At 57.9% G+C, this 27,588-nt stretch overlaps 1 protein-coding gene across 3 annotated transcripts in view; it reads right to left on the reverse strand.

Annotated features, from left to right (window-relative positions):
- LOC128838406 (dedicator of cytokinesis protein 2-like) overlaps window positions 1–27,588 on the reverse strand; it is a 348,010-nt gene that overhangs the window by 40,655 nt on the left and 279,767 nt on the right. For all 3 annotated transcript variants that reach the window (XM_054030559.1, XM_054030560.1, XM_054030558.1), the window contains exons 29-31: window positions 21,946–22,044; window positions 15,516–15,610; window positions 13,912–13,990 (exon numbers count right to left, since the gene is read on the reverse strand). In XM_054030559.1, the coding sequence (XP_053886534.1) occupies window positions 13,912–13,990; window positions 15,516–15,610; window positions 21,946–22,044 (273 nt within the window). The remainder of the gene's footprint in view (window positions 1–13,911; window positions 13,991–15,515; window positions 15,611–21,945; window positions 22,045–27,588) is intronic.

A 27,588-nucleotide genomic window follows, 5' to 3' on the forward strand; every position in this document is an offset into this window, starting at 1 on the left:
TTTCTCCCCCCCCCCCACCTGCACCCTCCTTCCGCCGCAGCCCTGGGTCACTGGTAACTCGCTCCCACGGCGGGTCATTCAGTAGTAATTTTAGATGTGCACAGAACACAGACAGGATTGGTTCCCATATGGTTACAGAACTGCAGTAAAGTGAAACAATTTTCAGCATGTGTGATTGGAGGATATCTGGATGCAGATTATAAAATTGTCCTCCATAAATGAGGAAAAGTTGAGGTGCCTTTATTATTCTTTTGTTCCACTCTTTCTTTCTATGGGGAATTTGCCAATGTGATATCACTGTCTTCCTTTTAAACAAAACAAAACAAAAGGCAATGGCTGTTGAAAATCGCAATTCCAGTCCTAATAACCACTGGGAAGCATTTCTTGCTCAATTTTATCCTACTTTTTCTACAGCAAGTTACAGTGGATCAGTATCAGGGGGTAGCCGTGTTAGTCTGTATCTACAAAAACAACAAGGAGTCTGGTGGCACCTTAAAGACTAACAGATTTATTTGGGCATAAGCTTTCATGAGTAAAAACCTCACTTCTTCGGATGCATAGAGTGAAAGTTACAGATGCAGGCATCTGTAACTTTCACTCTATGCAGTGGATCAGTATATTTGATTTGGGAGAAATGAAGTAACAGCCGCCCAAACTGAGCTTGAGCACTCCTGAATTTTGATGTGTTCAAATCTGGAAGGCAGGTGCTGGGGGAGGGGAGGGAGCGGCCTGTGGCTCCGCAGGGGAGCACGGCAGCATGTATGCAGCAGCGTGTCTGGCGCTGCGTGGAGCCAGACACGCTGGTCTGAGTGGCACGGTAAGGGGGCTGGGGGGTTGGAGAGGGGTAGAGGGTTCTGGGGGGACAGTCAAGGGACAGGGAGCAGGGGGGGTTAGATGGGGCGGAGGTTCAGGGGGCAGTCAGGGGACAGGCAGCGGTTGGATAGGCATGGGAGTCCCAAGGGTTTGTCAGGGGACAGGTAGGGGGTGAGGTCCTAGGGGGGAAGTTGGGGGGGGGCTCAGGAGGGGGCAGTTGGGGACAAGGAGAAGGGAGGCTTAGATAGGGGGCGGGGTCCCGGAAGGGGGCAATCAGGGGACAAGAAGCAGCGGCACTTAGATAGGGGGTGAGGTCCTGGGGGGCAGTTGGGGCAGGGGTCCCGGGAAGGGGTGATCAGGGGACAGGGAGCAGTGGGGTTGGATGGGTTGGGGTTTCTGTGGGAGGCAGTCGGAGGGAGTGGATGGAGGCAGGGTGGGGCTACCCTCGCTCCCCGTGGAGTGTCCTATTTTTTGAATGTTAAAATATGGTATCCCTACTCACAGTGCAGCTCTCCATTCACAGCAGGCTGCAGCATGAGGTCTCAGCTTCCTCACTCCCTCCCCCTCTTTCCTGTTGGTAGTGGCCAAGGGAATGCTGGGAAATGTAGTTCTTTCCCTGCTCCAGGGCTGGCTCTATAGGCAGGGAGCTAACCAAGGAACTACAGCTCCCAGGCCCCCCTGTTGGTTCTCAGCTCCCATGCTGGATCCCTGCCGCCCCTGCAAATGGGCTGCCCCAAGCACCTGCTTGCTTTGCTGGTGCTGGTGCCTAGAGCCGCCCCTGGCTCCTCCCCAGAACTCGCAGCTGCCGGCAGGGAAAGGGCTGGGGGGAGTCCTCCTCTCTGGCCCTGTCCCGGAGCAGCCTGCCTGCACCCCAAACTCATCCCCAGCCCTGCCCCACCCCAGAACTCACACCCCCAGTCAGAGCTTTCACCCCCCCACTGCACCCTCAACCCTCTACCCCAGCCCTGAGCCCCTCCCACACCCCAAACCTCCCATTCCCAGACCCAGACAGAGCCCTCACCCGTACTCTCGCTCTGAGCCCCTCCCACACTCCAAACCCCTCATCTGCAGCCACAACCCACTGCCCTCACCCCTGCACCCCATCCCTCTGCACCCCTCCCATCCCCAAACTCCCTCTCAGAGCCTGCACCCCAATCTCCTGCCCCAGCCTAGGGCCTGTATCCCAGACCTCCTCCCTCACCCAAACTCCCTTCCAGAGTCTTGGGCGGGTGTGTGTGTGTGTGGGGTTCTGGGCACCACCAAAATTTCTACAAACCTGCCACCCCTGATCCTGCCCTGCAAACCTGAACTCCCGGCATTCTCAGGACACATGCTGATCCCTAGTGGCCACTGCTGATATCCAGCACCTCCCTCCTCTCTTAACCTGTGAGTCCCTCTCGGGATTGGAACTGGACTGGAACCAAAGACCATCTTGGAAGCAACATTATCAGCCCAAGCAGTTAGAAGTCATGAGTTAGACCCCCCCAAAATCACAGGCTCTATCGCCGCCCCTTCATTCATCCAAAAGGGACTGAGGGACCCACGGCCAAATTGCCGCCGAAGAGCCGGCCCTGGGGGAGGGCGCAATTTTATATTCTTGCCTCAGGCGCAAAAATACCTAGTTACGGCTCTGCTAAGGACTGCCGGCAGCATCCTCTGCCTGTCCCCGGCCCCATGGCCCCAGGATTCTGGGGAGCTGATTGGGTTTAACGAGGTGACTGTGGAACAAGCTGCAGGATGAATGGTCTGTGCAGAGCGTTTCCCACGCTCTTGTCCAAGCAGCTGGTGCAATAGATGCCCCAGGCATGGCAGCTGACAGGGCTGCAGGATTTGTATTTGGAGTTGTCCTTCTCCTAGATGTACTAAAGAGCCTCACCTGCTCATGGCTGCAGTGATTGGCCAGTGACTGCACATTTAATACGGGATGCCCCATATGCCATCACAAGGCTTCATCGCCATCCTCTCCATTGCAGGGCACCATTTATGGGGGGCTCCTGCCCTCCCCCCCGCCAGGTTCTTACCAGAGGTCTGCTCGCCCAGCCCCGGGCAGAGCTCTTATGTGCATCCGAAGAAGTGGGCTGTAGTCCACGAAAGCTTATGCTCTAATAAATTTGTTAGTCTCTAAGGCCTTGGCTACATTGGCAATTCACAGCGCTGCACTTGCTGCGCTCAGGGGTGTGAAAAAACACCCCCCCTGAGCGCAGCGAGTGCAGCGCTGTAAAGCACCAGTGTAATCAGCGCCTGCAGTGCTACACGCTCGCTCGCAGTGCTGCAAGCTATTCCCCTCGGAGAGGTGGAGTACATACAGCGCTGCGAGAGAGCTTTTCGCAGCGCTGCCGGCGCGACTACACAGCGCTGTGAATCCACGAGTGTAGCCAAGGCCTAAGGTGCCACAAGTATTCCTGTTCTTAATTGCAGTGTGGACGATGATGAGTTCTGTGCTGCTCCCAGCTTGCACCCCGGGGCAGGGGGGCAGAGTTTTGTTACTGTGACGAACTGGGCCTGTTCTCACGGTGGTCTGTGAATGCTGACAGGGGAGTGTGCTGGGATAGTCTGCATTGCAGGATGGGATCTGCCCGAGGGCGCCCGAGGGCGCATACCTGAGTGTGTAACATGAGAACCCAGGAAGGGGTTGAAGGCGAGGCGACTCCTTAGCCCGGGAAACTGAACAAAGGCTGTGGGAGGGGTCGCAAAAGGAGAGTGCTGGAAGCAGGCTAGAAGGAGGCTGGAGAGATGGCTGGGAGGCAGAGATGGCTCTGACCCCCCAAAGGGGGGTGGGCTGGCATGCCCTGGGACCCCAAGCTGGGCCTAACTGAGGGGGGCCCTGTTGTCTGTGCCTGCAAGACCTGTCTTGGACTGTATTCCTGTCATCCAAATAAACCTTCTGCTTTACTGGCTGGCTGAGAGTCGCAGTGAATCTCGGGAAGAGGGGTGCAGGGCCCTAACTCCCCCACAATCCGCAACAGTTACAAACAGAGGCCAAGTGATTAAGATAAGAAAGGGCTGGTGATTCAATTAAATTAAGGATCTGGAAGTCCTTAGATGAGTCTGTAAAACAGGAATCCCTCTGTGTGGAGGGTGAGGGTGTGGAAGCATAGCAGAAATACAGCCAAGTCACATTCAGAAGAGAGTATCAGGGGGTAGCTGTGTTAATCTGTATCTACAAAAACAACAAGGAGTCTGGTGGCACCTTAAAGACTAACAGATTTATTTGGGCATAAGCTTTCGTGGCTTACGAAAGCTTATGCCCAAATAAATCTGTTAGTCTTTAAGGTGCCACCAGACTCCCTGTTGCTTTTATTCAGAAGAGAGAGAGATTTGGGGGTGTAGGTGAAAAGAAGGGCCCAAAACCCCAGGGCAGGGCGAGCAGTGAATAGAGAAGTTCCCACTCTGCCTGTGGCACTTATGTGGCCCCATCACCATAGTATCTGAGCACCTCATAATGTCTAACCCAATAGTCTCCAACCTTTTTACACACAAGATCACTTTTGGAACTGAAGATCAACCCAGGATCAACCCAGCCCCTTCCCCGAGGCCCCGCCCCGCACACTCCAACCCCGCCTCTCTTGGTCGCTTGCTCTCCCCCACCCTCCCTCACTTTCACTGGGCTGGGGCCGAGGGGTTCGGAGTGTGGGAGGGGGCTCTGGGCTGAGCCTGGGGCAGGGGGTTGGGGTGCAAGAGAGGGTGAGGGGAGCAAGCTCTGGGAGGGAGTTTGGGTGCAGGTGGAGGCTCCGGGCCGGGGCAGGGGATTGGGGTGTGGGAGAGGTTGCGAGGTTCAGGCTCCGGCGGGGAGGCACTTACCATGGCTGGCTCCCGGTCGGCAGTGCAGCGGGGCTAAGGCAGGCTGCCAGTGCCTGCCCTGACCCCATGCCGCTCCTGGAAGCGGCTGGCATGTCTCTGCCGCCCCAGGGTAAGGGTAGGTGGCTCCGTGCACTGCTGCTGCCCCACCCCCCAGCATCGACTCCGCAGGCCCCACCCCGCAGCGTCGACTCTGCAGCTCCCATTGGTCGGGAACTGCGGCCAATGGGAGCTGCGGGGGCGGCGCTTGTGGGAGCAGCAGCATACAGAGACCCGCTGCCCTCCCCTGCGAGGCCGCAAGCACCACCTCCACACTACAAACCCGATTAGCGCTAATGATGCGGGAACAGAAGGCTGCAGAACTGCAGGATGTGGCTGACAAGCTGTGACGAAGTGGGAATTTTTCTTAATATTTTGTATGAATACTGTGTGTGCCTCAGTTTCCCCTATGTGCTGCATGGTTACTAGGTGGTGAGAAAAGGGGGTTTATTCTTTGTAGCAATCCAGGTGTGACTGACGCTGGCTGTCTGGGGCCCCATGCCCATGATGAATCCACAAGACAATGGCCTGGACATTCGGTGCCTAGCAACTAACGACTGGGACTGGCGACCCCTCTCCAGGAAGCCAGACAGTTTTAGCCAGTGGGAGAACAAAGAGTGAAGGAGAATGACCAGACGACCTGTTTTGCCTGGGAATCAGAACAAAGGATGGAGGAGTGGCCCTTGGGTGTGGCAGAGTGTGGGCTGCTAGAAGCAGGACTCACACTTCTGGACTGGGACTCGAGGGGGGTCAGAGAGAGCTTGGGGCTCTGGGCACACCCAGAGGAATTCTGCTGTAACTGTTCCATTCTCTACGCTAACCCAGTACGGTCTATGCTGGGTCCAGACACCTATTAACCCCTTATGCTGTTCCAGCGCTCGCTGAGAGGAGGTCGAGGGGGCATTGAGAAGCCACGTGAGAAGCCACAAAATCAAATCAATCTAGAACATAAGTCAGCACTAGCTGAACACTCATCCATGAGCGACGGGAGAATCCATCCATCCAGATAATTCTACCATTTACAGCTAGTAACAGACTAATACTTTGTCAGGATTTTTTCTGTTCCTAATATATTTTAAAAACTACTCTTTTTTTTTTAACTCTGCTGGCCATAGATTTCTCCTTGTGTCCCTTGGCTTCCCTTATCAACTGTCTATAGTTCCTCTTTCCCATTTATTATATTTTTATAGCTGCCTTCACTTCCCCTCTAAACCAGGTTGTCTTTCAATCAGCACAGCCTTCTTCCTCAGATGTGGAATTGTGGCTGTTTGGGAATCAAGTAAGTTCTTAGATAATTCCCAATTATCATTTACATTTTTATGATTAAACGCTTCCTACCAGCTGATCTGGCTCATAATCATATTCAGATTTGTGAAACTGGCTCTATTAAAGCACCAAGTATATCTATTACTGGTCTGGACTTTATTCTGCTTGCACATTATAAATGTGACCACATCGTGATCACTTGTTCCAAAGCTACCATTAATTTTTGGTGCTGTGATCTGTTCCTTTTTGCCAGGACAAGGGCTCATAAAGAATTCCCTAGTGCTGGCTGAAAGCCATTTTGACTTAGGAGGGAGAAGAGGCTGTGACGGAGCAGGGAGCAGGGCAGATTTGACCTGGGAATGTTGCAGGGGGGTTGCAGTGGGGATGTGGGACTTTCCTTGAAGGAAGCTACCTGAGCTGTAACCTGAGCCAGGAACGGGGGTGGGGAGAATTAACACCTTCTGCCCGGGAGACTGGACAAAGGAGAGGAGCAGCGGGAGGGGCTTGGAGTTTTAGTTTCGGTTGGGGCTGGGTGGTGCAACGCAGGGAACCCCAAGCTGGGGTCGAAACTCCCTGAACCTCCCAGAGGGACCTAATTGAGGGGGTCTGGTCGTACCTACACGCTCTGCTTGAGACGGTGTTCCTGTCCTTAAATAAACCTTCTGCTTTACTGGCTGGTTGAGAGTCGCAGTGAATCTCGGGAAGAGGGGTGCAGGGCCCTAACTCCCCCACACTCCGCAACAACTGGTGGCAGCGGCGGGATCTACTGCACCCCGTGGACGGCGCTTCCTGCAGTAAGTGACTGGGGAGCAGTAAAACGAAGGGGGATTGACAGGGACCAGGCCTGCTGAAGAGTGGGAGAGAGACGGTTATTACCCCTGGGAGTGTGTGACCAGCGAGAAGGACTTTTGCAGTAACAGGGTCCCCCGGGGGGATCGCAGCGAGTGGTCCCAGGGGCGGAGGAGTCTGCAGCTCGACCCTGGCAGAGAGGCGGTGACCTCGAGAAGGGCTGGCACACTAGGGGTCCCCCTGGGAACTGTGGGGAGCTGTGAGCACACAGGCCGGTGAGTGGCCAGCAGGAAGATGTATGCCAAGCGGCTTAAGAGCGACCTGGTGGAGCTGTGCAAGCAGAGGCGGCTGCGCATTGGGAGGCTCACCAAAGAACAGCTCATTGCCCAGCTGGAGGCGGAAGATCGCGCGAATGAACTGATCCCTGTGTCTCAGGGAAGCAGCCTGGCAAATGCAGCGCAGGCACCAGTGTCTGTCCCAGCTGGGAGTGGTCAGCCGGCTGCTGAGGGCTTCCCGAGACCCCTCCTTCCTATGCCTAGGGGAAGGGTGGGGAGGAGCCCAGCAAATACCGAAGGCGCCGTGGCCCCCCGGCCAGCAGGGGATCCCCCCGGCGAAGCTCGCCGGCCAGCAGAGGATCCTCCCGGCGACGTTCGGCATCCGTGGAGCGGAATTGGCTGGAATGGGAGAAAGAGCTAAAACTGAGAGAGCTGGAGGATCGTGAACAACAGAGACAGCATGAACGGGAGGAGAAAGAGAGACAGCATCAGCGTGAAGAGAGACAGCGTCAGCATGAACGGGAGGAGAAAGAGAGACAGAGACAGGAGAATGAGAGACAGCGTCAGCATGAAGAGAGACAGAGACAGGAGAATGAGAGACAGCGTCAGCATGACCTGGAACTGGCGAGATTGAAGGGCAGCGAACCCCCGGCTGCGGTGAGTGAGGGGGGACCCAGGACTGCACGGAGCTTTGATAAGTGCATCATGGCCCCATACAAGGAGGGGGAGGACATGGATGACTTCCTGGAGGCCTTTGAGACGGCCTGCGAGCTGCACCGGGTTGATCCCGCGGACAGACTCCGGGTCCTTACCCCCTTACTGGACCCCAAAGCCGTGGCATTGTACCGCCAACTGGGAGAGGCAGAGAAAGGGGACTACGAACTATTCAAAAAGGCCCTGCTACGTGAGTTTGGGCTGACTCCTGAGATGTACCGGGAAAGGTTCCGGAGTCAAGATAAAACCCCTGAGATCTCATATCTGCAACTAGCCGTCCGCATGGAAAGATACGCCAGCAAGTGGGCTGGTGGGGCCCAGACGAAGGAGGACCTGATTAAACTGCTGGTACTGGAGCAACTGTATGAGCGGTGCCCATCCGACCTGAGGCTGTGGTTGGTGGACAGAAAGCCAGAGAACCCGCGACACGCCGGGCAGCTGGCTGATGAGTTTGTAAAGAGCCGGTCAGGGGGTGGCAGGGAGGAGCCCCAAAGGAACAGGCCCGCCGCGATGCAGAGAGAGAGTCACCCTGGGACCTCCCAAAGGGGGAATATGGGGAATCCCCTCCCACGGGGAATGCCCAGCATCAGGGACAACCGACCGGCTCGAGGGGACCCACGGGACATGAGCTGCTATTACTGCGGCCGAAGAGGCCACGTTCGGGCCCAGTGCCCCAAGCTCAAAGACAGACTGAGCAGACCGAACCCGCACCGGGTTAACTTGGTAGAGGCCCAGACGGACGAGGGGCAGGCTTCCCACGCAAGAGGGGCTGGCAGCTTATCAACTGCTCAAGACAGAGAAGGGCCCCCGGCCAGCTTCTCTGGGGGGCCAGATGCTCCGGATTCAAAGTTCTCCGTTTACAGGGTTGGCGCGGGGCTGTCCCTGCGGAGCGAGTGCCTTGTTCCCCTGGAGGTGGATGGGAAGAAAGTTTATGGATACTGGGACACGGGCGCAGAGGTGACACTGGCCCGGCCCGAGGTGGTGGCCCCAGATCGGGTGGTGCCCAACACCTTCCTGACCCTGACCGGGGTGGGCGGGACCCCATTCAAGGTTCCCGTAGCGAGGGTACACCTGAAATGGGGGGCCAAGGAGGGCCCCAAGGACGTGGGAGTGCACCACCATTTGCCCACTGAGGTGTTGATGGGGGGGGACCTAGAGGACTGGCCAAGCAGCCCCCAGACCGCCTTAGTCGTGACCCGTAGCCAGAGCCGGCGAGGGGCACTACGCCCTGACCTTGGGAAGGATGTCCCACCGGAGGCACCGAACCCTTCCCGGGTGGGGAGGGAACACCCAAGGACAGGCCGCGGGGTGGCTGGGGCTTCCGACCCAGCCAACGAGAGGGAGCAGGTCCCCATCCCTTCCCCAGCCGCCGAGTTCCAGGCCGAGTTGCAGAAGGACCCCTCCCTGCGGAAGCTAAGGGGCCTGGCTGACCTCAGTGTGGTACAGACCATGAGGAGAGGATGCAAGGAGAGGTTCCTGTGGGAGAAGGGGTTCCTGTACCGAGAGTGGGCTCCCCCGGGGGAAGTGGAGTCGTGGGGGATCAGGAGGCAGCTGGTGGTTCCCCAGAAGTTTCGCCACAAGCTACTGTACCTGGCCCATGACATCCCTCTCGCAGGGCACCAGGGGATCCGGCGCACCAGGCAGAGGCTGCTACAGAACTTCTACTGGCCCGGGGTCTTCACCAACGTCCGGCAGTACTGCCGATCCTGTGACCCCTGCCAGAGGGTGGGGAAGGCCCGGGACAAGAGGAAGGCAGCATTGAGACCTTTGCCCATCATAGAGGAGCCTTTCCAGAAGGTGGCCATGGACATAGTGGGACCTCTCAGCAAGACGACCCGGTCTGGGAAGAAATACATCCTGGTGGTGGTAGATTTCGCCACCCGCTACCCCGAGGCAGTGCCCTTATCGTCCATTGAAGCAGACACTGTGGCGGATGCGCTGCTGACCATTTTCAGCCGAGTGGGGTTCCCCAAGGAAGTCTTGACGGACCAAGGGTCCAACTTCATGTCGGCCCTACTCCGGTGCTTGTGGGAGAGATGTGGGGTCCGGCACAACTGGGCCTCAGCATATCACCCCCAATCCAACGGGCTGGTGGAGAGGTTCAATGGGACGCTAAAAATGATGCTGAAAACATTTATGAATCAGCACCCGCAGGACTGGGACAAGTACTTACCTCACCTGCTGTTTGCGTACAGGGAGGTACCCCAGGAGTCTACCGGGTTTTCGCCTTTCGAACTGCTATATGGAAGGCGGGTAAGGGGGCCCCTGGACCTGATGAGAGACGAATGGGAGGGGAAGGCCACTCCTGACGGAGAGTCGGTGGTGGAGTATGTCCTGACCTTCCGGGAACGACTTGCCGAGCTCATGGGCCTGGCCAGGGAGAATCTGGCCAGAGCCCAGAGGAAGCAGAAGGTCTGGTATGACCGCACAGCACGGGCCCGCACCTTCGCCACTGGGGATCAGGTGATGGTCCTCATCCCCGTGAGGAAAAACAAACTCCAGGCCGCCTGGGAAGGGCCCTTCAAGGTTGTCAAGCAACTAAACGAGGTAAACTATGTGGTGGAGCTGTCGAACCGGGCACACCACCACCGGGTGTACCATGTGAATATGATGAAGCCATATTATGACAGGGGGAATATGGTGTTGGCTGTGTGTGGACAGTGGGAGGGGCAGGGAGATGACCCTTTAGTAGATCTATTCCCTGGGACAAGAGTTGGCTTCCCCCTGGAAGCAATTCCCCTCTCTGATCGGCTAACCCCTGCCCAGCGAGCTGAGATCGGAGGGGTGCTGCATCTGTACCAGCAGCTGTTTTCCAACCAGCCTGGACGCACTAATCTGACTGTCCACCGGGTGCAGACAGGATCGCACCCGCCTATAAAATGCTCCCCCTTCCGAGCCACAGGGAAAACTGCTCAGGACCTGGAAAGAGAGGTCAATGACATGCTGGCTTTGGGGGTGATCCAGCCGTCTTCCAGCCCTTGGGCCTCGCCGGTGGTGCTGGTCCCCAAAAAGGACGGGTCGATCCGGTTCTGTGTGGACTATCGGAAGCTCAATGCCATCACTGTAGCCGATGCCTACCCCATGCCCAGGCCGGACGAGCTCCTAGACAAGCTGGGAGGTGCTCGGTACCTTACCACCATGGATCTTACAAAGGGCTATTGGCAAGTGCCGCTGGATGCAGATGCCAGGCTGAAATCGGCCTTTGTCACCCCTCTGGGGCTCTATGAGTTCCTGACCCTGCCCTTCGGCCTCAAGGGAGTGCCGGCCACCTTCCAGCGCCTGGTGGATCAGCTACTGAGGGGGATGGAGAGTTTTGCCGTGGCGTATATCGATGACATCTGTGTCTTTAGCCAGACCTGGGAGGACCACATATCCCAGGTTAGACAAGTGCTGGACCGACTCCAGAAAGCTGGGCTGACCGTAAAACCGGAGAAGTGCAAGGTGGGAATGGCTGAGGTATCCTACCTAGGCCACCGGGTGGGAAGCGGCTGCCTAAAGCCGGAACCAGCCAAAGTGGAGGTGATCAGAGACTGGCCCGCTCCTCAAACCAAAAAGCAGGTCCAAGCCTTTATTGGGATGGCAGGGTACTATCGGAGGTTCGTGCCCCACTTTAGCGCCATAGCCGCCCCCATCACTGAGCTGTGCAAGAAGGGGAAGCCAGACAAAGTGGTCTGGACCGAGGAGTGCCAGGAGGCTCTCCGGGCGCTGAAGGAGGCTCTGGTCAGTGGCCCAGTTCTGGCAAACCCAGACTTTGACAAGCCCTTTATGGTGTTCACCGACGCCTCAGACACAGGACTGGGGGTGGTGTTAATGCAGGAGGACGAAAAGGGGGAGAGACACCCCATCGTGTACCTGAGCAAGAAGTTGCTACCCCGGGAGCAGAACTACGCGGCCATCGAGAAGGAATGCCTGGCCATGGTGTGGGCCCTCAAGAAAGTAGAGCCATATCTCTTTGGGCGTCAGTTCACCGTGCACACCGACCACTCTCCCCTGACCTGGCTGCACCAGATGAAAGGAGCCAACGCCAAGCTCCTGAGATGGAGCCTGCTCCTGCAGGATTATGACATGGACGTGGTCCATGTGAAGGGACGTGACAACCTGATAGCGGACGCATTGTCCCGGAGAGGGAGCCCTGAACTTCCCCAGGTCACTGGTCAGAGTGACCCCGCTCAGTTCAGTCTCGAAGGGGGGAGAGATGTGACGGAGCAGGGAGCAGGGCAGATTTGACCTGGCAATGTTGCAGGGGGGTTGCAGTGGGGATGTGGGACTTCCCTTGAAGGAAGCTACCTGAGCTGTAACCTGAGCCAGGAACGGGGGTGGGGAGAATTAACACCACATACCAGAGGTGTATGTGCGGGGGAGGGCAGGGGTCAGTGTGACGTTGTGCAGTCTATATGGTTTTATAAAAATATAAGTGAATATACTGTAACTGGGATATGCTTCATGCAAAAGGTCTCTTGAAAGGTATCATTACAGAGCTTATAATCTACTGAGTGTGTTCATCCTATTTGTAGAAATGTACCACTCTTGTATCTAAAACTAGAACTATAAAACATAACTCTGAGGGCCTATTGTAATTATGTAAAGTGTGGGCCGTTAATGGTGGTTTGGAATCTTGATGACTCCCATTGTCTGCAGATGGCTGTATTTACCTGTGAGTCTTCCTGTATATGTCAAGTATCAGGGGGTAGCCGTGTTAGTCTGTATCTACAAAAACAACAAGGAGTCTGGTGGCACCTTAAAGACTAACAGATTTATTTGGGCATAAGCTTTCATGAGTAAAAACCTCACTTCTTCGGATGCCTTGTTGTTTTTTTCCTGTATATGTGTGTGCTGGCAAGTGAGTAATGAAGTCTTGCAGTGACATGTAATCATGTCATCTGAACTGGAATCCATCTTTAACCTGGTGCTTTTCCAGTGAGGAGGGGTGGAAACCCAGAGGGACAAAGGGTTCCCGCCTTATGCAAAAGATATATAAAGGGGTGGAAGAGAACAAGGGAGGGGAGGAGCCATCATGAAGAATCCCCTAGCTATCACCTGAGCTGCAACAAGAGCTGTACCAGGGGAAAGAATTGTGCCCAGGCCTGGAAGGTGTCCAGTCTGAGAAAAAACTTACTGAAGCATCTCTGAGGGTGAGATTATCTGTATTCAGTTTGATTAGACATAGATTTGCGCATTTTATTTTATTTTGCTTGGTGACTTACTTTGTTCTGTCTGTTACTACTTTGAACCACTTAAATCCTACTGTCTGTATTTAATAAAATCACTTTTTATTTAGTAATTTACTCAGAGTATGTATTAATACCCGGGGGAGCAAACAACTGTGCATATCTCTCTATCAGTGTTATAGAGGGCGAACAATTTATGAGTTTGCCCTGCATAAGCTTTATGCAGGGTAAAACAGATTTATCTGGGTTTAGACCCCATTGGGAGTTGGACATCTGAATGCTAAAGACAAGCACACTTCTGTGAGCTGTTTTCAGGTAAACCTGCAGCTTTGGGACAATTGAATCAGACTCTGGGTCTGGGTCTGGAGCCAGACGGAAGTGTCTGGCTCAGCAAGACAGGGTGCTGGAGTCCTGAGCTGGCAGGGAAAACAGAAGCAGGGGTAGTCTTGGTACATCGGGTGGCAGCTCCCAAGGGGGTTTCTGTAATCCAACCCGTCACAGTCAGGAACCAGGGACATGCGGGTGTGGGAGGAGGCTAGAGACCAGAGATGGGGGGGGAAGGGGGGGGCAGGAACCAGAGATGTAGGGGGGGTAGGAACCAGAGATGTGGGGCAGGGGGCAGGAACCAGGGACGAGGGGGAGGGGCAGGAACCAGAGATTGGGGGGGGGCAGGAACCAGGGACGAGGGGGAGGCAGGAGCCAGAGGTGGGGGGGAGGGGCAGGAACCGGGGGGGGGCAGGAACCAGAGATTGGGGGGGTGGGCAGGAACCAGGGACGAGGGGGAGGCAGGAACCAGAGATTGGGGGGGCAGGAACCAGGGCAGGGGCTGACCGCGTCTCACCTGAAACACTACAAACCTGCAGGGGATGACAAGACCAATCCGAAGCCTGCCCAGAAATGCTCCCCCAGCCCTTGTCACAGGCGCCACTGGAGCAGCCCCAGGTAAAGCATTAGCAAAACTGCTGGCAAAGGCCTGATGCCCCCCTGCAGCCCCGGTTCTCACAGGCCCCGCTGAGCGCTGGGCAAGGCCTCCCAGCCCCTCCGCTCACCTGCAGTTCCAAGCTGCTGCTGCTCAGGAACATCTGGGTCAAGGTGTCAGCAAACTGGTTGATGGCTCGGAGGAACTCCCTGCAGGGAGAGCGACACAGGCAGTGAGTGGCTGGCCGGTCGCACGTGCGTGGGACGGGGCTGCTGAGCACCGACGCTATGTGCAGCGGGGCACGGAGGCTGCCGCTGAGGTGCAGGCTCTCAGCCCCACGCTGCGAAATGCAGGGGTACCAAACCTCGCAGGTGTCTGGCGAGTCTCACGCTGGTTGGTGTTTTTCTCCAAGCCCCAGCTCCTGGAGCCCTGGGATTACAGCGGGAGCTGTATAATGTACAGTGTTTTTAAAAATCTGCATCTAGCCTCTGTAGTGGCTGAGAACAGGTGGAGAAGGTGCCGCCAGGAGCAGGCAAAGGATTGGCCAGTGTTGGTGTTCGGCTGAACCCCCGCAGCTCCCCAGCTCAGGAGTTTGGGGTTCGACTCGTGATTACTGATTGGTTGGACGGGTGGACAAGACTGGAGGGGGGCGTATCTGGCGGGATTAAGGGCTGCGCCCCTGGCTCAGGGAGGCAGCCGAGGAGCTCTGAACAGCCGGGCTGTCAGAAACTGGAGCCAGCAGCCTGCCTGTCAGAGGCCGGAGAGGAGCCGGAAAGCCCCATCCGGCGCCAGAAGAGGCCCCGCTGTGAGGGGTGTTACAAAGCCTTGCCCCCAGGCGAGGGGGCAGCTGGCTGGCTGGCTGCCTGCTGTCTGTGCTGGCCCCTCTGTGACCCACGCTCAGAGCAGCCCAGGAAGGCAACCCCCCCATGCGCACACCCCCACTCGTGCCCACACCAGCATCACCCATACAGGCATGCACTCACCATGCAACGACATGCCCATCCCTTGCCCCCCCAAAGAGAGAACCTCCCACCTGCACACACACACACAGCCAGCACAGCCGCCCCCCGGGTGGGCACACATGTGCGCACACAACCCTCCACACCCTGTCCGCAGCCACTTCCCCCACCCATCACTGAGTCACAAGGTCTGTGCCACGCCCCAGCTTTTCAACAGTGGGGCAGCCCCGCAAGGGTCCCACTTTCCCTTCGGGGCAGGCCCTGCAGCCTCCCCGCCTCCTAGACTGAGCCTCTGGGTGCCAGCAGCCCCCTTGCTGCCCCCTGAGAGCTCTGCCCGGCCAGGCAACTGAGAGAGACTCTGGGCAGAGGCGTGGCCATGCCGCAGTGACTCGTGCCCCCAGCCAGGACTCGCAGTCCCCTCCCACCCACGCTGAACCCCCCGCCCATGCTGAGCCTCCCACTTACCCCCTCCTGCCCACACTGAGCCCCTCGCCCATGCTGAGCCTCCCACTTACCCCCTCCCACCCAAGCTTAGTCCCCCACTTAGCCCCCCCGCCCATACTGAGCCCCCCACTTGCCCCCTCCCACCAGATCTTCACCCTGCCACCCTTGCTGAGCTGGAGCTGCCGGGATCCCCCTGGCAGGGGCATGTGCCCTGGACAGCTCACACTTCCCCCTAGCTGTGGGCGCTTGTGGGAGAGGAGCCCCGCAGCCCCTCAGACCCAGGACAGGCAGGTCCAGTCTCCACACATCCCTGTAGCCAGGCTCTGCTCACCGGTTCTGCACCATGTTCATCACCATCCAGTCGGAGGGATACACCGTCTTGCCAATCAGGTCCTTGAACAGGATGAAGGTCTCCATGAGAAAGTCCTGCCAAGTAAGGAGGCCCTGTTAGGAGCCAGGGTGCTGCAGTTGCCTGTGGGCCCTGGAGACGCCCGGGGGTGAGGGTGCCGGCGAGCTGGCTGAAGATGGAGGTGAGGCTGACGGGCAGGGGAAGCAGCGAGAGGATGGGGCGCCCGGGTGTGAGGGTGCCCAGCCCGGGCAGGGCGAGCTGGCTGAGGATGGAGGTGAGGCTGACGGGCAGGGGAAGCAGCGAGCGGATGGGGCGCCCGGGGGTGAGGGTGCCCAGCCCGGGCAGGGCGAGCTGGCTGAGGATGGAGGTGAGGCTGACGGGCAGGGGAAGCAGCGAGAGGATGGGGCGCCCGGGGGTGAGGGTGCCCAGCCCGGGCAGGGCGAGCTGGCTGAGGATGGAGGTGAGGCTGACGGGCAGGGGAAGCAGCGAGAGGATGGGGCGCCCGGGGGTGAGGGAAGGGTTTGCCCATCTCTTCAGGGCTCTCGTAGGGGCCCAAGAGCAAAGTGTCTCCTCCCTGGCCTGGGACCGGGCTGCGCCAGCTCCTCCCCCATGCACCAGCCTGTCTCTAGCTGGCGTCACCACCACGGCCTCAGGCGCGAAGCTGCAGCTGAGTCTGGTGGCACTGGCCCCTGGCTCACTCCCAGGGCCACAGTGCAAGCCCAAGGGCAGGAGACTGGCCAGGCTCAGGGGACACTGGCCTTGCTCACCTGCTGTCTGGGGCAGGGACGCAGACATGCCTCCTGGCTCTGGGGCTGCCAGGCATGAGCTCAGCTCAGCCCTCCCCTGCCGCGACCCTCCCCAGCCAGCAGCAGGGGATCAGGCCAGCTGCCCTCTTGGCAGGGCACCAAAAGGGGGGGGTGGAGAGGGCACAGCTTCCCCCACCCTCACACACTGGGCCCAAGCTTGTCCCCAGTTGATCCCTCGGAGGCAGCATGGGACGAGCGGGCAGGTCTCTTCCCTCTTCCCACCGAGAACAGGAACAACAGCAGAGGCGCTTGGGCTGGGGGGTGCCAAGGACACAGAGCTGGCAGTGGGGGTGCCATGGGGGCGGTGCCGAGGAGCTGGAGGTGGGGTGCCGTGGGGGAGGAGGTGCCGAGGAGCTGGCAGTGGGGGTGCCATGGGAGAGGGGGTGCCGAGGAGCTGGAGGTGGGGTGCTGTGGGGGGAGGGGGGTGCCGAGGAGCTGGCTCTGGGGTGCTGTGGGGGAGGGGGTGCCGAGGAGCTGGCAGTGGGGGGTGCCATGGGAGAGGGGGTGCCGAGGAGCTGGAGGTGGGGTGCCGTGGGGGAGGGGGTGCCGAGGAGCTGGCTCTGGGGTACCGTGGGGGAGGGGGTGCCGAGGAGCTGGAGCTGGGGTGCCGTGGGGGAGGGGGTGCCGAGGAGCTGGAGAGGGGTGCCGTGGGGGGAGGGGGTGCAGAGGAGCTGGCTCTGGGGTACCGTGGGGGAGGGGGTGCCGAGGAGCTGGAGGTGGGGTGCCGTGGGGGAGGGGGGTGCCGAGGAGCTGGCTCTGGGGTACCGTGGGGGAGGGGGTGCCGAGGAGCTGGAGCTGGGGTGCCGTGGGGGAGGGGGTGCCGAGGAGCTGGAGAGGGGTGCCGTGGGGGAGGGGGTGCCGAGGAGCTGGCAGTGGGGGTGCCATGGGGGCGGTGCCGAGGAGCTGGAGGTGGGGTGCCGTGGGGGAGGAGGTGCCGAGGAGCTGGCAGTGGGGGTGCCATGGGAGAGGGGGGTGCCGAGGAGCTGGAGCTGGGGGTGCCGTGGGGGAGGGGGGTGCCGAGGAGCTGGAGGTGGGGTGCCGTGGGGGAGGGGGGTGCCGAGGAGCTGGAGCTGGGGTGTCGTGGGGGAGGGGGTGTCGAGGAGCTGGAGGTGGGGTGCCGTGGGGGAGGGGGTGCCGAGGAGCTGGCTCTGGGGTACCGTGGGGGAGGGGGGTGCCGAGGAGCTGGAGCTGGGGTGCCGTGGGGGAGGGGGTGCCGAGGAGCTGGAGAGGGGTGCCGTGGGGGAGGGGGGTGCAGAGGAGCTGGAGGTGGGGTGCCGTGGGGGAGGGATGCCGAGGAGCTGGCTCTGGGGTACTGTGGGGGAGGGGGGTGCCGAGGAGCTGGAGGTGGGGTGCCGTGGGGGGAGGGGGGTGCCGAGGAGCTGGAGTTGGGGTGTCGTGGGGGAGGGGGTACTGAGGAGCTGACTCTGGGGTACCGTGGGGGAGGGGGGTGCCGAGGAGCTGGAGGTGGGGGGTGCCGTGGGGGAGGGGGGGTGCCGAGGAGCTGGAGCTGGGGTGCCGTGGGGGAGGGGGTGCCGAGGAGCTGGAGGTGGGGTGTCGTGGGGGAGGGGGGTGCCGAGGAGCTGACTCTGGGGTACTGTGGGGGAGGGGGTGTCGAGGAGCTGGAGGTGGGGGTGCCGTGGGGGAGGGGGTACTGAGGAGCTGACTCTGGGGGTGCCGTGGGGGAGGCGGTGCCGAGGAGCTGGAGGTGGGGTGCCGTGGGGGAGGGGGGTGCCGAGGAGCTGGCTCTGGGGTACCGTGGGGGAGGGGGTGCCGAGGAGCTGGAGCTGGGGTGCCGTGGGGGAGGGGGGTGCCGAGGAGCTGGAGAGGGGTGCCGTGGGGGAGGGGGTGCAGAGGAGCTGGAGCTGGGGTGCCGTGGGGGAGGGGGGTACTGAGGAGCTGACTCTGGGGTGCCGTGGGGGAGGGGGGTGCCGAGGAGCTGGAGGTGGGGTGCCGTGGGGGGAGGGGGGGGGGAGGTGCCGAGGAGCTGGCTCTGGGGTACCGTGGGGGAGGGGGTGCCGAGGAGATGGAGGTGGGGTGTCGTGGGGGAGGGGGTACTGAGGAGCTGACTCTGGGGTGCCGTGGGGGAGGGGGTGCCGAGGAGCTGGCTCTGGGGTACTGTGGGGGAGGGGGGGTGCCGAGGAGCTGGAGGTGGGGTGCCGTGGGGGAGGGGGTACTGAGGAGCTGGCTCTGGGGTACTGTGGGGGGAGGGGATGCCGAGGAGCTGGAGGTGGGGTGTCGTGGGGGAGGGGGTGCCGAGGAGCTGGCTCTGGGGTACTGTGGGGGAGGGGGGTGTCGAGGAGCTGGAGGTGGGGTGCCGTGGGGGAGGGATGCCGAGGAGCTGGCTCTGGGGTACCGTGGGGGAGGGGGTGCCGTGGAGCTGGAGGTGGGTGTCGTGGGGGAGGGGGTACTGAGGAGCTGGCTCTGGGGTGCCGTGGGGGAGGGGGTGCCGAGGAGCTGGAGGTGGGGTGCCGTGGGGGAGGGGGGGGTGCCGAGGAGCTGGCTCTGGGGTACCGTGGGGGAGGGGGTGCCGAGGAGCTGGAGGTGGGGTGCCGTGGGGGAGGGGGGTACTGAGGAGCTGGCTCTGGGGTACCCGTGGGGGAGGGGGGTGCCGAGGAGCTGGCTCTGGGGTACCGTGGGGGGAGGGGGTGCCGAGGAGCTGGAGGTGGGGTGCCGTGGGGGAGGGGGTGCCGAGGAGCTGGCTCTGGGGTACTGTGGGGGAGGGGGTGCCGAGGAGCTGGAGGTGGGGTGCCGTGGGGGAGGGATGCCGAGGAGCTGGAGGTGGGGTGTCGTGGGGGAGGGGGTGCCGAGGAGCTGGCTCTGGGGTACTGTGGGGAGGGGGGTGCCGAGGAGCTGGAGGTGGGGTGTCGTGGGGGAGGGGGGTACTGAGGAGCTGGCTCTGGGGTACTGTGGGGGAGTGGGGTGCCAAGGAGCTGGAGGTGGGGTGTCGTGGGGGAGGGGTGGGTACTGAGGAGCTGGCTCTGGGGTACTGTGGGGAGGGGATGCCGAGGAGCTGGAGGTGGGGTGCCGTGGGGGAGGGGGGTGCCGAAGAGCTGGAGGTGGGGTGCCGTGGGGGAGGGGGTACTGAGGAGCTGGCTCTGGGTACCGTGGGGGAGGGGTGCCGAGGAGCTGGAGGGTGGGGTGTCGTGGGGGAGGGGGTTGCCGAGGAGCTGGCTTTGGGGTACTGTGGGGGAGGGGGGTGCCGAGGAGCTGGAGGTGGGGTGCCGTGGGGAGGGGTACTGAGGAGCTGGCTCTGGGGTGCCGTGGGGGAGGGGGTACTGAGGAGCTGACTCTGGGGTGCCGTGGGGGAGGGGGGTGCCGAGGAGCTGGAGGTGGGGTGCCGTGGGGGAGGGGGGTGCCGAGGAGCTGGCTCTGGGGTACCGTGGGGGAGGGGGTGCCGAGGAGATGGAGGTGGGGTGTCGTGGGGGAGGGGGTACTGAGGAGCTGACTCTGGGGTGCCGTGGGGGAGGGGGTGCCGAGGAGCTGGCTCTGGGGTACTGTGGGGAAGGGGGGTGCCGAGGAGCTGGAGGTGGGGTGCCGTGGGGGAGGGGGTACTGAGGAGCTGGCTCTGGGGTACTGTGGGGGAGGGGATGCCGAGGAGCTGGAGGTGGGGTGTCGTGGGGGAGGGGGTGCCGAGGAGCTGGCTCTGGGGTACTGTGGGGGAGGGGGGGTGTCGAGGAGCTGGAGGTGGGGTGCCGTGGGGGAGGGATGCCGAGGAGCTGGCTCTGGGGTACCGTGGGGGAGGGGGTGCCGTGGAGCTGGAGGTGGGGTGTCGTGGGGGAGGGGGGTACTGAGGAGCTGGCTCTGGGGTGCCGTGGGGGAGGGGGTGCCGAGGAGCTGGAGGTGGGGTGCCGTGGGGGAGGGGGGTGCCGAGGAGCTGGCTCTGGGGTACCGTGGGGGAGGGGGTGCCGAGGAGCTGGAGGTGGGGTGCCGTGGGGGAGGGGGTACTGAGGAGCTGGCTCTGGGGTACCGTGGGGGAGGGGGGTGCCGAGGAGTTGGCTCTGGGGTACCGTGGGGGAGGGGGTGCCGAGGAGCTGGAGGTGGGGTGCCGTGGGGGAGGGGGGTGCCGAGGAGCTGGCTCTGGGGTACTGTGGGGGAGGGGGTGCCGAGGAGCTGGAGGTGGGGTGCCGTGGGGGAGGGATGCCGAGGAGCTGGAGGTGGGGTGTCGTGGGGGAGGGGGTGCCGAGGAGCTGGCTCTGGGGTACTGTGGGGGAGGGGTACTGAGGAGCTGGCTCTGGGGTGCCGTGGGGGAGGGGGTACTGAGGAGCTGGCTCTGGGGTACTGTGGGGGAGGGGATGCCGAGGAGCTGGAGGTGGGGTGTCGTGGGGGAGGGGGGGTGCCGAGGAGCTGGCTCTGGGGTACTGTGGGGGAGGGGGGTGCCGAGGAGCTGGAGGTGGGGTGCCGTGGGGGAGGGGGTACTGAGGAGCTGGCTCTGGGGTACTGTGGGGGAGTGGGGTGCCAAGGAGCTGGAGGTGGGGTGTCGTGGGGGAGGGGGTACTGAGGAGCTGGCTCTGGGGTACTGTGGGGGAGGGGATGCCGAGGAGCTGGAGGTGGGGTGCCGTGGGGGAGGGGGGTGCCGAAGAGCTGGAGGTGGGGTGCCGTGGGGGAGGGGGGTACTGAGGAGCTGGCTCTGGGGTACCGTGGGGGAGGGGGTGCCGAGGAGCTGGAGGTGGGGTGTCGTGGGGGAGGGGTTGCCGAGGAGCTGGCTTTGGGGTACTGTGGGGGAGGGGGGTGCCGAGGAGCTGGAGGTGGGGTGCCGTGGGGGAGGGGTACTGAGGAGCTGACTCTGGGGTGCCGTGGGGGAGGGGCCGGTGGTAGCCTGGGGAACAGCACGCCACTGCCAGGTCTCTTACTACTGTGCAGCCTGCAAAGCTGCCCCCCCCCCAGACCCCGAACTCCGCCCCCGTCTCCTAGCAACATCTGGGGGGGGCTGGCGCTGGGGGGCACTAGTGAGGGTGGAGGCGAGCGCAGAAAAGCACCAACCCTCGCCCCCAGCTATTCAGCTTTGTGGCTCAGGCTCGGATCTGGCCAGGCCCATGTCCTGACCCCACTGACACACCCGACACCACCCCCTAAGCCCCCCCTCCCTCCCCAGGGTGTCTGTCCCAGTCTCCTCCCTTCAAACCCCCGCCCGCTCTGGCTCTGGCTCCGCAGCCCCTCATCCCATCCCGTCCCCTCTGCTGCAGAGCTGCTCCTAGAGCTAATGCCCGAGCCCATGCCAGCTGGTGATGCTCTGGGAGCTGCTGGCCTTCGCCCCCCGAGGGCCCTACGTGACACCCTCCCATAGACGCACCAAGGCGAGGCATCACAGCCAGTAAGCCTGGCCAGTGCCTCCCGCTGCAGCCTGGCTTGGGCTAGCTGTGTCCAGCTGGGCACTGCTTGTCTGCTCGTCCAGCCAGCCTGCCAGCTGGGCACTGCTCGTCTGGGTGTGGGAGACCCCTGCCCGCAGCCCATGGGAAGGGATGCGGAGCAGCTGGGGAGTGTCTGGGACAGGATGGGGGCAGGGGCTGTCCAGCCTGGGGGAGTGCTACGCCAGCACCACGACGGGCGACAGCCCCGAGAGCTGCCGGGTCGGGCCCTGGAGAGCACAGGCTGAGCGGGCGACTCACCATCAGGTCGGTCCGGGCTGAGAAGGCCTGGATGTAGGAGCTGTAATGGGCCTCGTCCATCTGGTTCAGGATGGCTGCCATGCAGGCCACGTAGTGACTCTGAGGAGAGACAGCCCCGGGGAGTTAAACTGGATATAAACAGGACATTAGGAAGTTTAAACTTGAAATTAGACGAAGGTTTCTAATCATTCGAGGAGTGAAGTTCTGGAACAGCCTTCAAGGGGAGCAGTGGGGGCAAAAGACATATCTGGCTTCAAGACTAAGCTTGATAAGTTTATGGAGGGGATGGTCTTGTCATAGAAATTTCTGTCCGTTCCAGCTGAGGAATAAGGAGAGACGGACACAGCTCGCCAAGCAAGGAGCCTCGGGAGGGGCGATCCGTTTATTTCAATTGCAATTGGGTTCGAGCTCATAAGTCAGCAAGAACCAAGAAAACACTTACACCAAAGCATTATATGCAGTTGCTTATGATAATCAGTCGCTCTATGATTGGCCAAAATTTGCCATCATTACCATACATAATTAGCAAGCTACATGTATCTGCCCCTCTTATGCTCAGTCTTCTCTTTTCCAGACAAAACAAACCTAATTTTTTCAATCTTCCCTCATAGTCATGTTCTCTAGACCTTTAATATTTTTTGTTGCTCTTCTCTGGATTCTCTCCAATTTGTCCACATCTTTCCTGACATGTGGCACTCAGAACTGGACACAATACTCCAGTTGAGGCCTAATCAGCGCGGAGTAGAACGGAAGAATTACTTCTCATGTCTTGCTTACAACACGCCTGCTAATACATCCCAGAATGATGTTCGGTTTTTTTGCAACAGCATTACACTGTTCACTCATTTTTAGCTTGTCATCCACTATGACCCCAGATCCCTTTCCGCAGTACTCCTTCCTAGGTAGTCATTTCTAGGGCTGTCAATTAATCACAGTTAACTCAAGCAATTAACTAAAAAAAATTAATCACGATTTAAAAAATTGTGATTAATCGCACTGTTAAACAATAGAATACCAATTAAAATTTATTAAATATTTTGGATCTTTTTCTACATTTTTGAATATATTGATTTCTATTAAAACACAGAATACAAAGTGTACAGAGCTCACTTGATATTATTTTGTATTACAAATATTTGCATTTAAAAATGATAAACAAAAGAAACAGTCAACCTTCTGCTGGGTGGCATCTGACTCAGATGATGAAAATGAGCGTGCATCAGTCTGCTTTGCTTTGGATTGTTATTGAGCAGAACCCATCATCACCATGGACACACGTCCCCTGGAATGGTGGTTGAAACATGAAGGGACACATGAATCTTTAGTGGATCTGGCACGTAAATATCTTGCAACGCCGGCTACAACAGTGCCATGCGAACGCCTGTTTCTCACTTTCAGGTGACATTGTAAATAAGAAGCAGGCAGCATTATCTCCTGCAAATGTAAACAAACTTGTTTGTCTGCGTGATTACCTGAAGTAGGACTGAATGGACTTGTAGGTTTACATTGTTTTTATTTTTGAATGCAGTTATTTTTTGTACATAATCCTACACTTGTAAATTCACCTTTCATGATAAAGAGATTGCACTACAGTACGTGTATGAGGTGAACTGAAAAATACTATTTTTTTGTTTTTTACAGTGCAAATATTTGTAATTAAAAATAAATATAAAGTGAGCATTATACACTTTGTATTCTGTGTTGTAATTGAAATTAATACATTTGAAAATGTAGACAACATCCAAAAAATATTTAAATAAATTGTATACTATTATTGTTTAACAGCGCGATTAATCGCACGATTAATCACAATTCATTTTTTTAATTGTGCAATTAATCACGATTACTTAACAGCCCTAGTCACTTCTCATTTTGTATGTGTGCAATTGATGGTTCCTTCCTAAGTGGAATACTTTGCTTTTGTCCTTATTGAATATCATCCTATGTACTTCAGACCATTTCTCCAGTTTGTCAAGATCATTTTGAAGTCTAATCCTGTCCTCAAAGCACTTGCAACCCCTCCCAGCTTGGTATCGTCCGCCAACTTTATAAGTGTACTCACTGTACCATTATTTAAATCATTGACGAAGATATTGAACAGAACTGATCCCGTCAGGACCCCACTCGTTATGCCCTTCCAGCATGACTGTGAACCACTGATAACTACTCTCTGGGGGTGATTTTCTAACCAGTTTTGCACCCACTTTATAGTAGCTCCAGCTAGGTTGCATTTCCCTAGTTTGTTTATGAGAAGGTCATGCGAGACTGTATCAAAAGCCTTACTAAAGTCCAGATATACCACGTCTACTGCTTCCCCCCATCCACAAGGCTTGTTACCCTGTCAAAGAAAGCTATCGGGTTGGTTTGACATGATTTGTTTTTGACAAATCCAGGCTGACTGCTACTTATCACCTGATTATCTTCTAGATGTTTGCAAATTGATTGCTTAATTATTTGCTCCATTATCTTTCCGGGTACAGAAGTTAAACTGACTGATCTGTAATTCCCCGGGTTGTCCTTATTTCCCTTTTTATAGATGGGCACTAGATTTGCCCTTTTCCAGTCTTCTGGAATCTGTCCCGTCTTCCATGACTTCTCAAAGATAATCCCTAATGCCTCAGATATCTCCTCAGTCAGCTCCTTGAGTGTTCTAGGATGCATTTCATCAGGCCCTGGGGACTTGAAGGCATCTAATTTGTCTTAGGGCTGGTCTACACTGGCATTTTACAGCGCTGCACCTTTCTCACTCAGAGGTGTGAAAAAACACCCCCCCTGAGTGCAGCAAGTTGCAGTGCCAGTGTAGAGAGTGCCCCAGCGCTGGGAGCTGCGCCCCTCGTGGAGGTGGGGTTTTTAGGAGCGCTGGGAGAGCTGCAGTGTGACCACACAAGCCATGTTAAAGCATTGCAGGTTTAAAACAAATAAAAGGAAAAATGTCTTCACACAACGCCAGTGGTGTAGCCAGGTGGAGGGAACAGGGGGAACGATCAAAAAAAAAAAGGAGCCACCCGCTGCGGCGCTTTTACTCACCCGGCAGCCCTTCGGCGGCGGGCCCTTCACTTGCTCCGGGTGTCTTCGGCGGCACTGAAGGACCCGCTGCCAAAATGCTGCCGAAGCCCCACGGAGTGAGTGAAGGGCCCGCCGCCCAAATGCTGCCGAAGACCTGGAGCGAGTGAAGGGCCCGCTGCCGAAGTGCCGCCGAAGACCCGGAGCGAGTGAAGGGCTCGCCGCCCAAATGCCGCCGAAGACCCGGAGCGAGTGAAGGGCCCACCGCCCAAATGCCGCCGAAGACCCGGAGCGAGTGAAGGGCTCGCCGCCCAAATGCCGCCGAAAACCCGGAGCGAGTGAAGGGCCCGCCGCCCAAATGCCACCGAAGACCCGGAGCGAGTGAAGGGCCCGCCGCCAAAGTGCCGCTGAAAACCCGGAGCGAGTGAAGGGCCCGCCGCCAAAGTGCCGCCAAAAACCCGGAGCGAGTGAAGGGCCCGCCGCCGAAGTGCCGCCGAAGACCCGGAGCGAGTGAAGGGCCCGCCGCCCAAATGCCGCCGAAGACCCGGAGCGAGTGAAGGGCCCGCCGCCCAAATGCCGCCGAATGACTCCCAGTCTCTCTTGCCACCCAAAGAACCTGCACTTAGTGATAATAGTCACTTATACCAAAACTCACACATCAGGTTGCTCCCAGTCCTGAGAGACTGTCACTTACCCCAGATCAGTTGGTACCCTAAATCTTACACCAAAGACAATGCTGGCAGCCAATGCTATAGTAAACTAACAGAAGGTTTATTAGCTAAGAAAAGGAAGTGAGAGTTATGGAGAGTTTAAAGCAGGTAAAATATACGGACAGGTGAGTCGCGGTTTGTAATTGCAAATGGTGGCAGTGATGTAATGAACTGCCAGTTTTCCAAAAGTCTTTTCAGGGTGCCCAGATTGTCCCTGGGGATCTCCGCTGTGCATCTGGTACCCTGTCCTGTAAGAGTCCAAACAGGCCAGAGATGCAGGATCCTTCCTCGACAGAAAACAAGCTGACAGGGTCACGGCCCACGTGGGCTTTTCCTTTGATGGCGGTGCGTGAGGAACGCACTTTGAGTCACTGACCTCTGGTCTGGACTAACACGGCTACCCCTCTGATACTTAACCTCTGGTCATCACACATGATGGCCACTTGCTTTGAAATTAGCACTTGTCTGTTAAAGTCCTTCACTAGCATTCCACAAGGCTTCCTTGATGGGCTGCTTATTACAGGGGTGCACACACAGTAAATGTTGCTATGATATTACATCAGGAGACAGGTCAGTGAAAATAAGGCAGGTAACATCCCAGGAATTTTCATGGAGTTTAAACATCAAATACACTCTTCTACCTTCAACGATCACTTTGATCTCTACTAATACCCAGGTGAATTGGCTGGATACACTCTGGCATGACCTGCTCTGCCAGGGTTATAACGTATACCAGAGATTGGGACCATGTCTGTCTCAGACGACGGACTCCTCTTCGCCTTTGCAGTACCAACATCACTTGGCACCTGCGTGGCACTCCTCTTGGGACCCGAGGGCTCCATACTCTTCTTGGGTGTTGGTGATAAAGATTTTCTTGGAGATTTACTCATCTCCTTGTGCTCAGAGGTGAGTAACGGGGCTACCTTTGCTGAGGTCTTCAGTACCATAGATGTACTTGCTGCCACAGTACCACCTATTTCTCTAGCGGCATCCAGAGACCAAGATATCAATATGGATGAGGCCCTAGCAGTACTGGGAGATCTATGTACAGGCGGGGTCTATCCTTGAAGGAAGTGAGTATCTTGCACTTACTAGGGATATTGGTATCACCCAAACAGCACAGGCAGTGGGAATGCCCATCGCTGACCAGAATAGCCACATGATAAGAGAGTCACCTTTAGCATCCCAGCGGGTGAAAGAAAGAAAGAACAAAAGAAAAGGGAACGGCTGATCCAATAACTACAAACACTCTATACTAACTTCTGAATAGTAGCAGAGAACAAGCACAGCTGTAGGTCCCACCTCAGGCTGAAGGCTATTGAGAAGGAATTGAGGGCAATTCGCCCATGCAGCCCCATATAGCCTTAGTGTGGATATGGGGCACATGTGCAGGCTGAACAAGCACTGCTACCAGAAATCTCTGATCAAAGGCGCAGGTGCACCTGAAGTGGAGCACCCACAGGGACACTCTTGAAGAATTGCTGGCTTTTAATCCATTTAATGTGTGACATAATTAATTTTATATTATTCTAGGTTTTTAATCAAAATGTCTTACGGTATCAAGTCAAATGCCTTACAGACGTCTAAGAACATTACATCACTACTATTACCTTTATCAGCCAAACTTGTAATCTCATAAAAAAAATCAAGTTAGTTTGACAGGATCTACCTTCCAAAAGCCCATGTTAATTACATTAGCCTCCTTTAGTTCTTTATTAATTGACTCCAGTTGCAGCCGTGCCACTATCTTGTCTGTGATCGGTGTCAAGCCGACAGGCTTATAATTTACCTGGGTCATCCCAGTTACTCTTTTTAAAAATTGCACATTAGCTTTGTTCCAGTCTTCTGGAATTTCCCCAGTACTCCAAGACTTATTGAAAATCAACATTAACAGTCCAGTGAGCTCCACAACCAGCTCTTTTAAATCTCT

The sequence above is a fragment of the Malaclemys terrapin genome, chromosome 5, assembly GCF_027887155.1.
Source record: "Malaclemys terrapin pileata isolate rMalTer1 chromosome 5, rMalTer1.hap1, whole genome shotgun sequence".
Lineage (NCBI taxonomy): Eukaryota > Metazoa > Chordata > Testudines > Emydidae > Malaclemys > Malaclemys terrapin.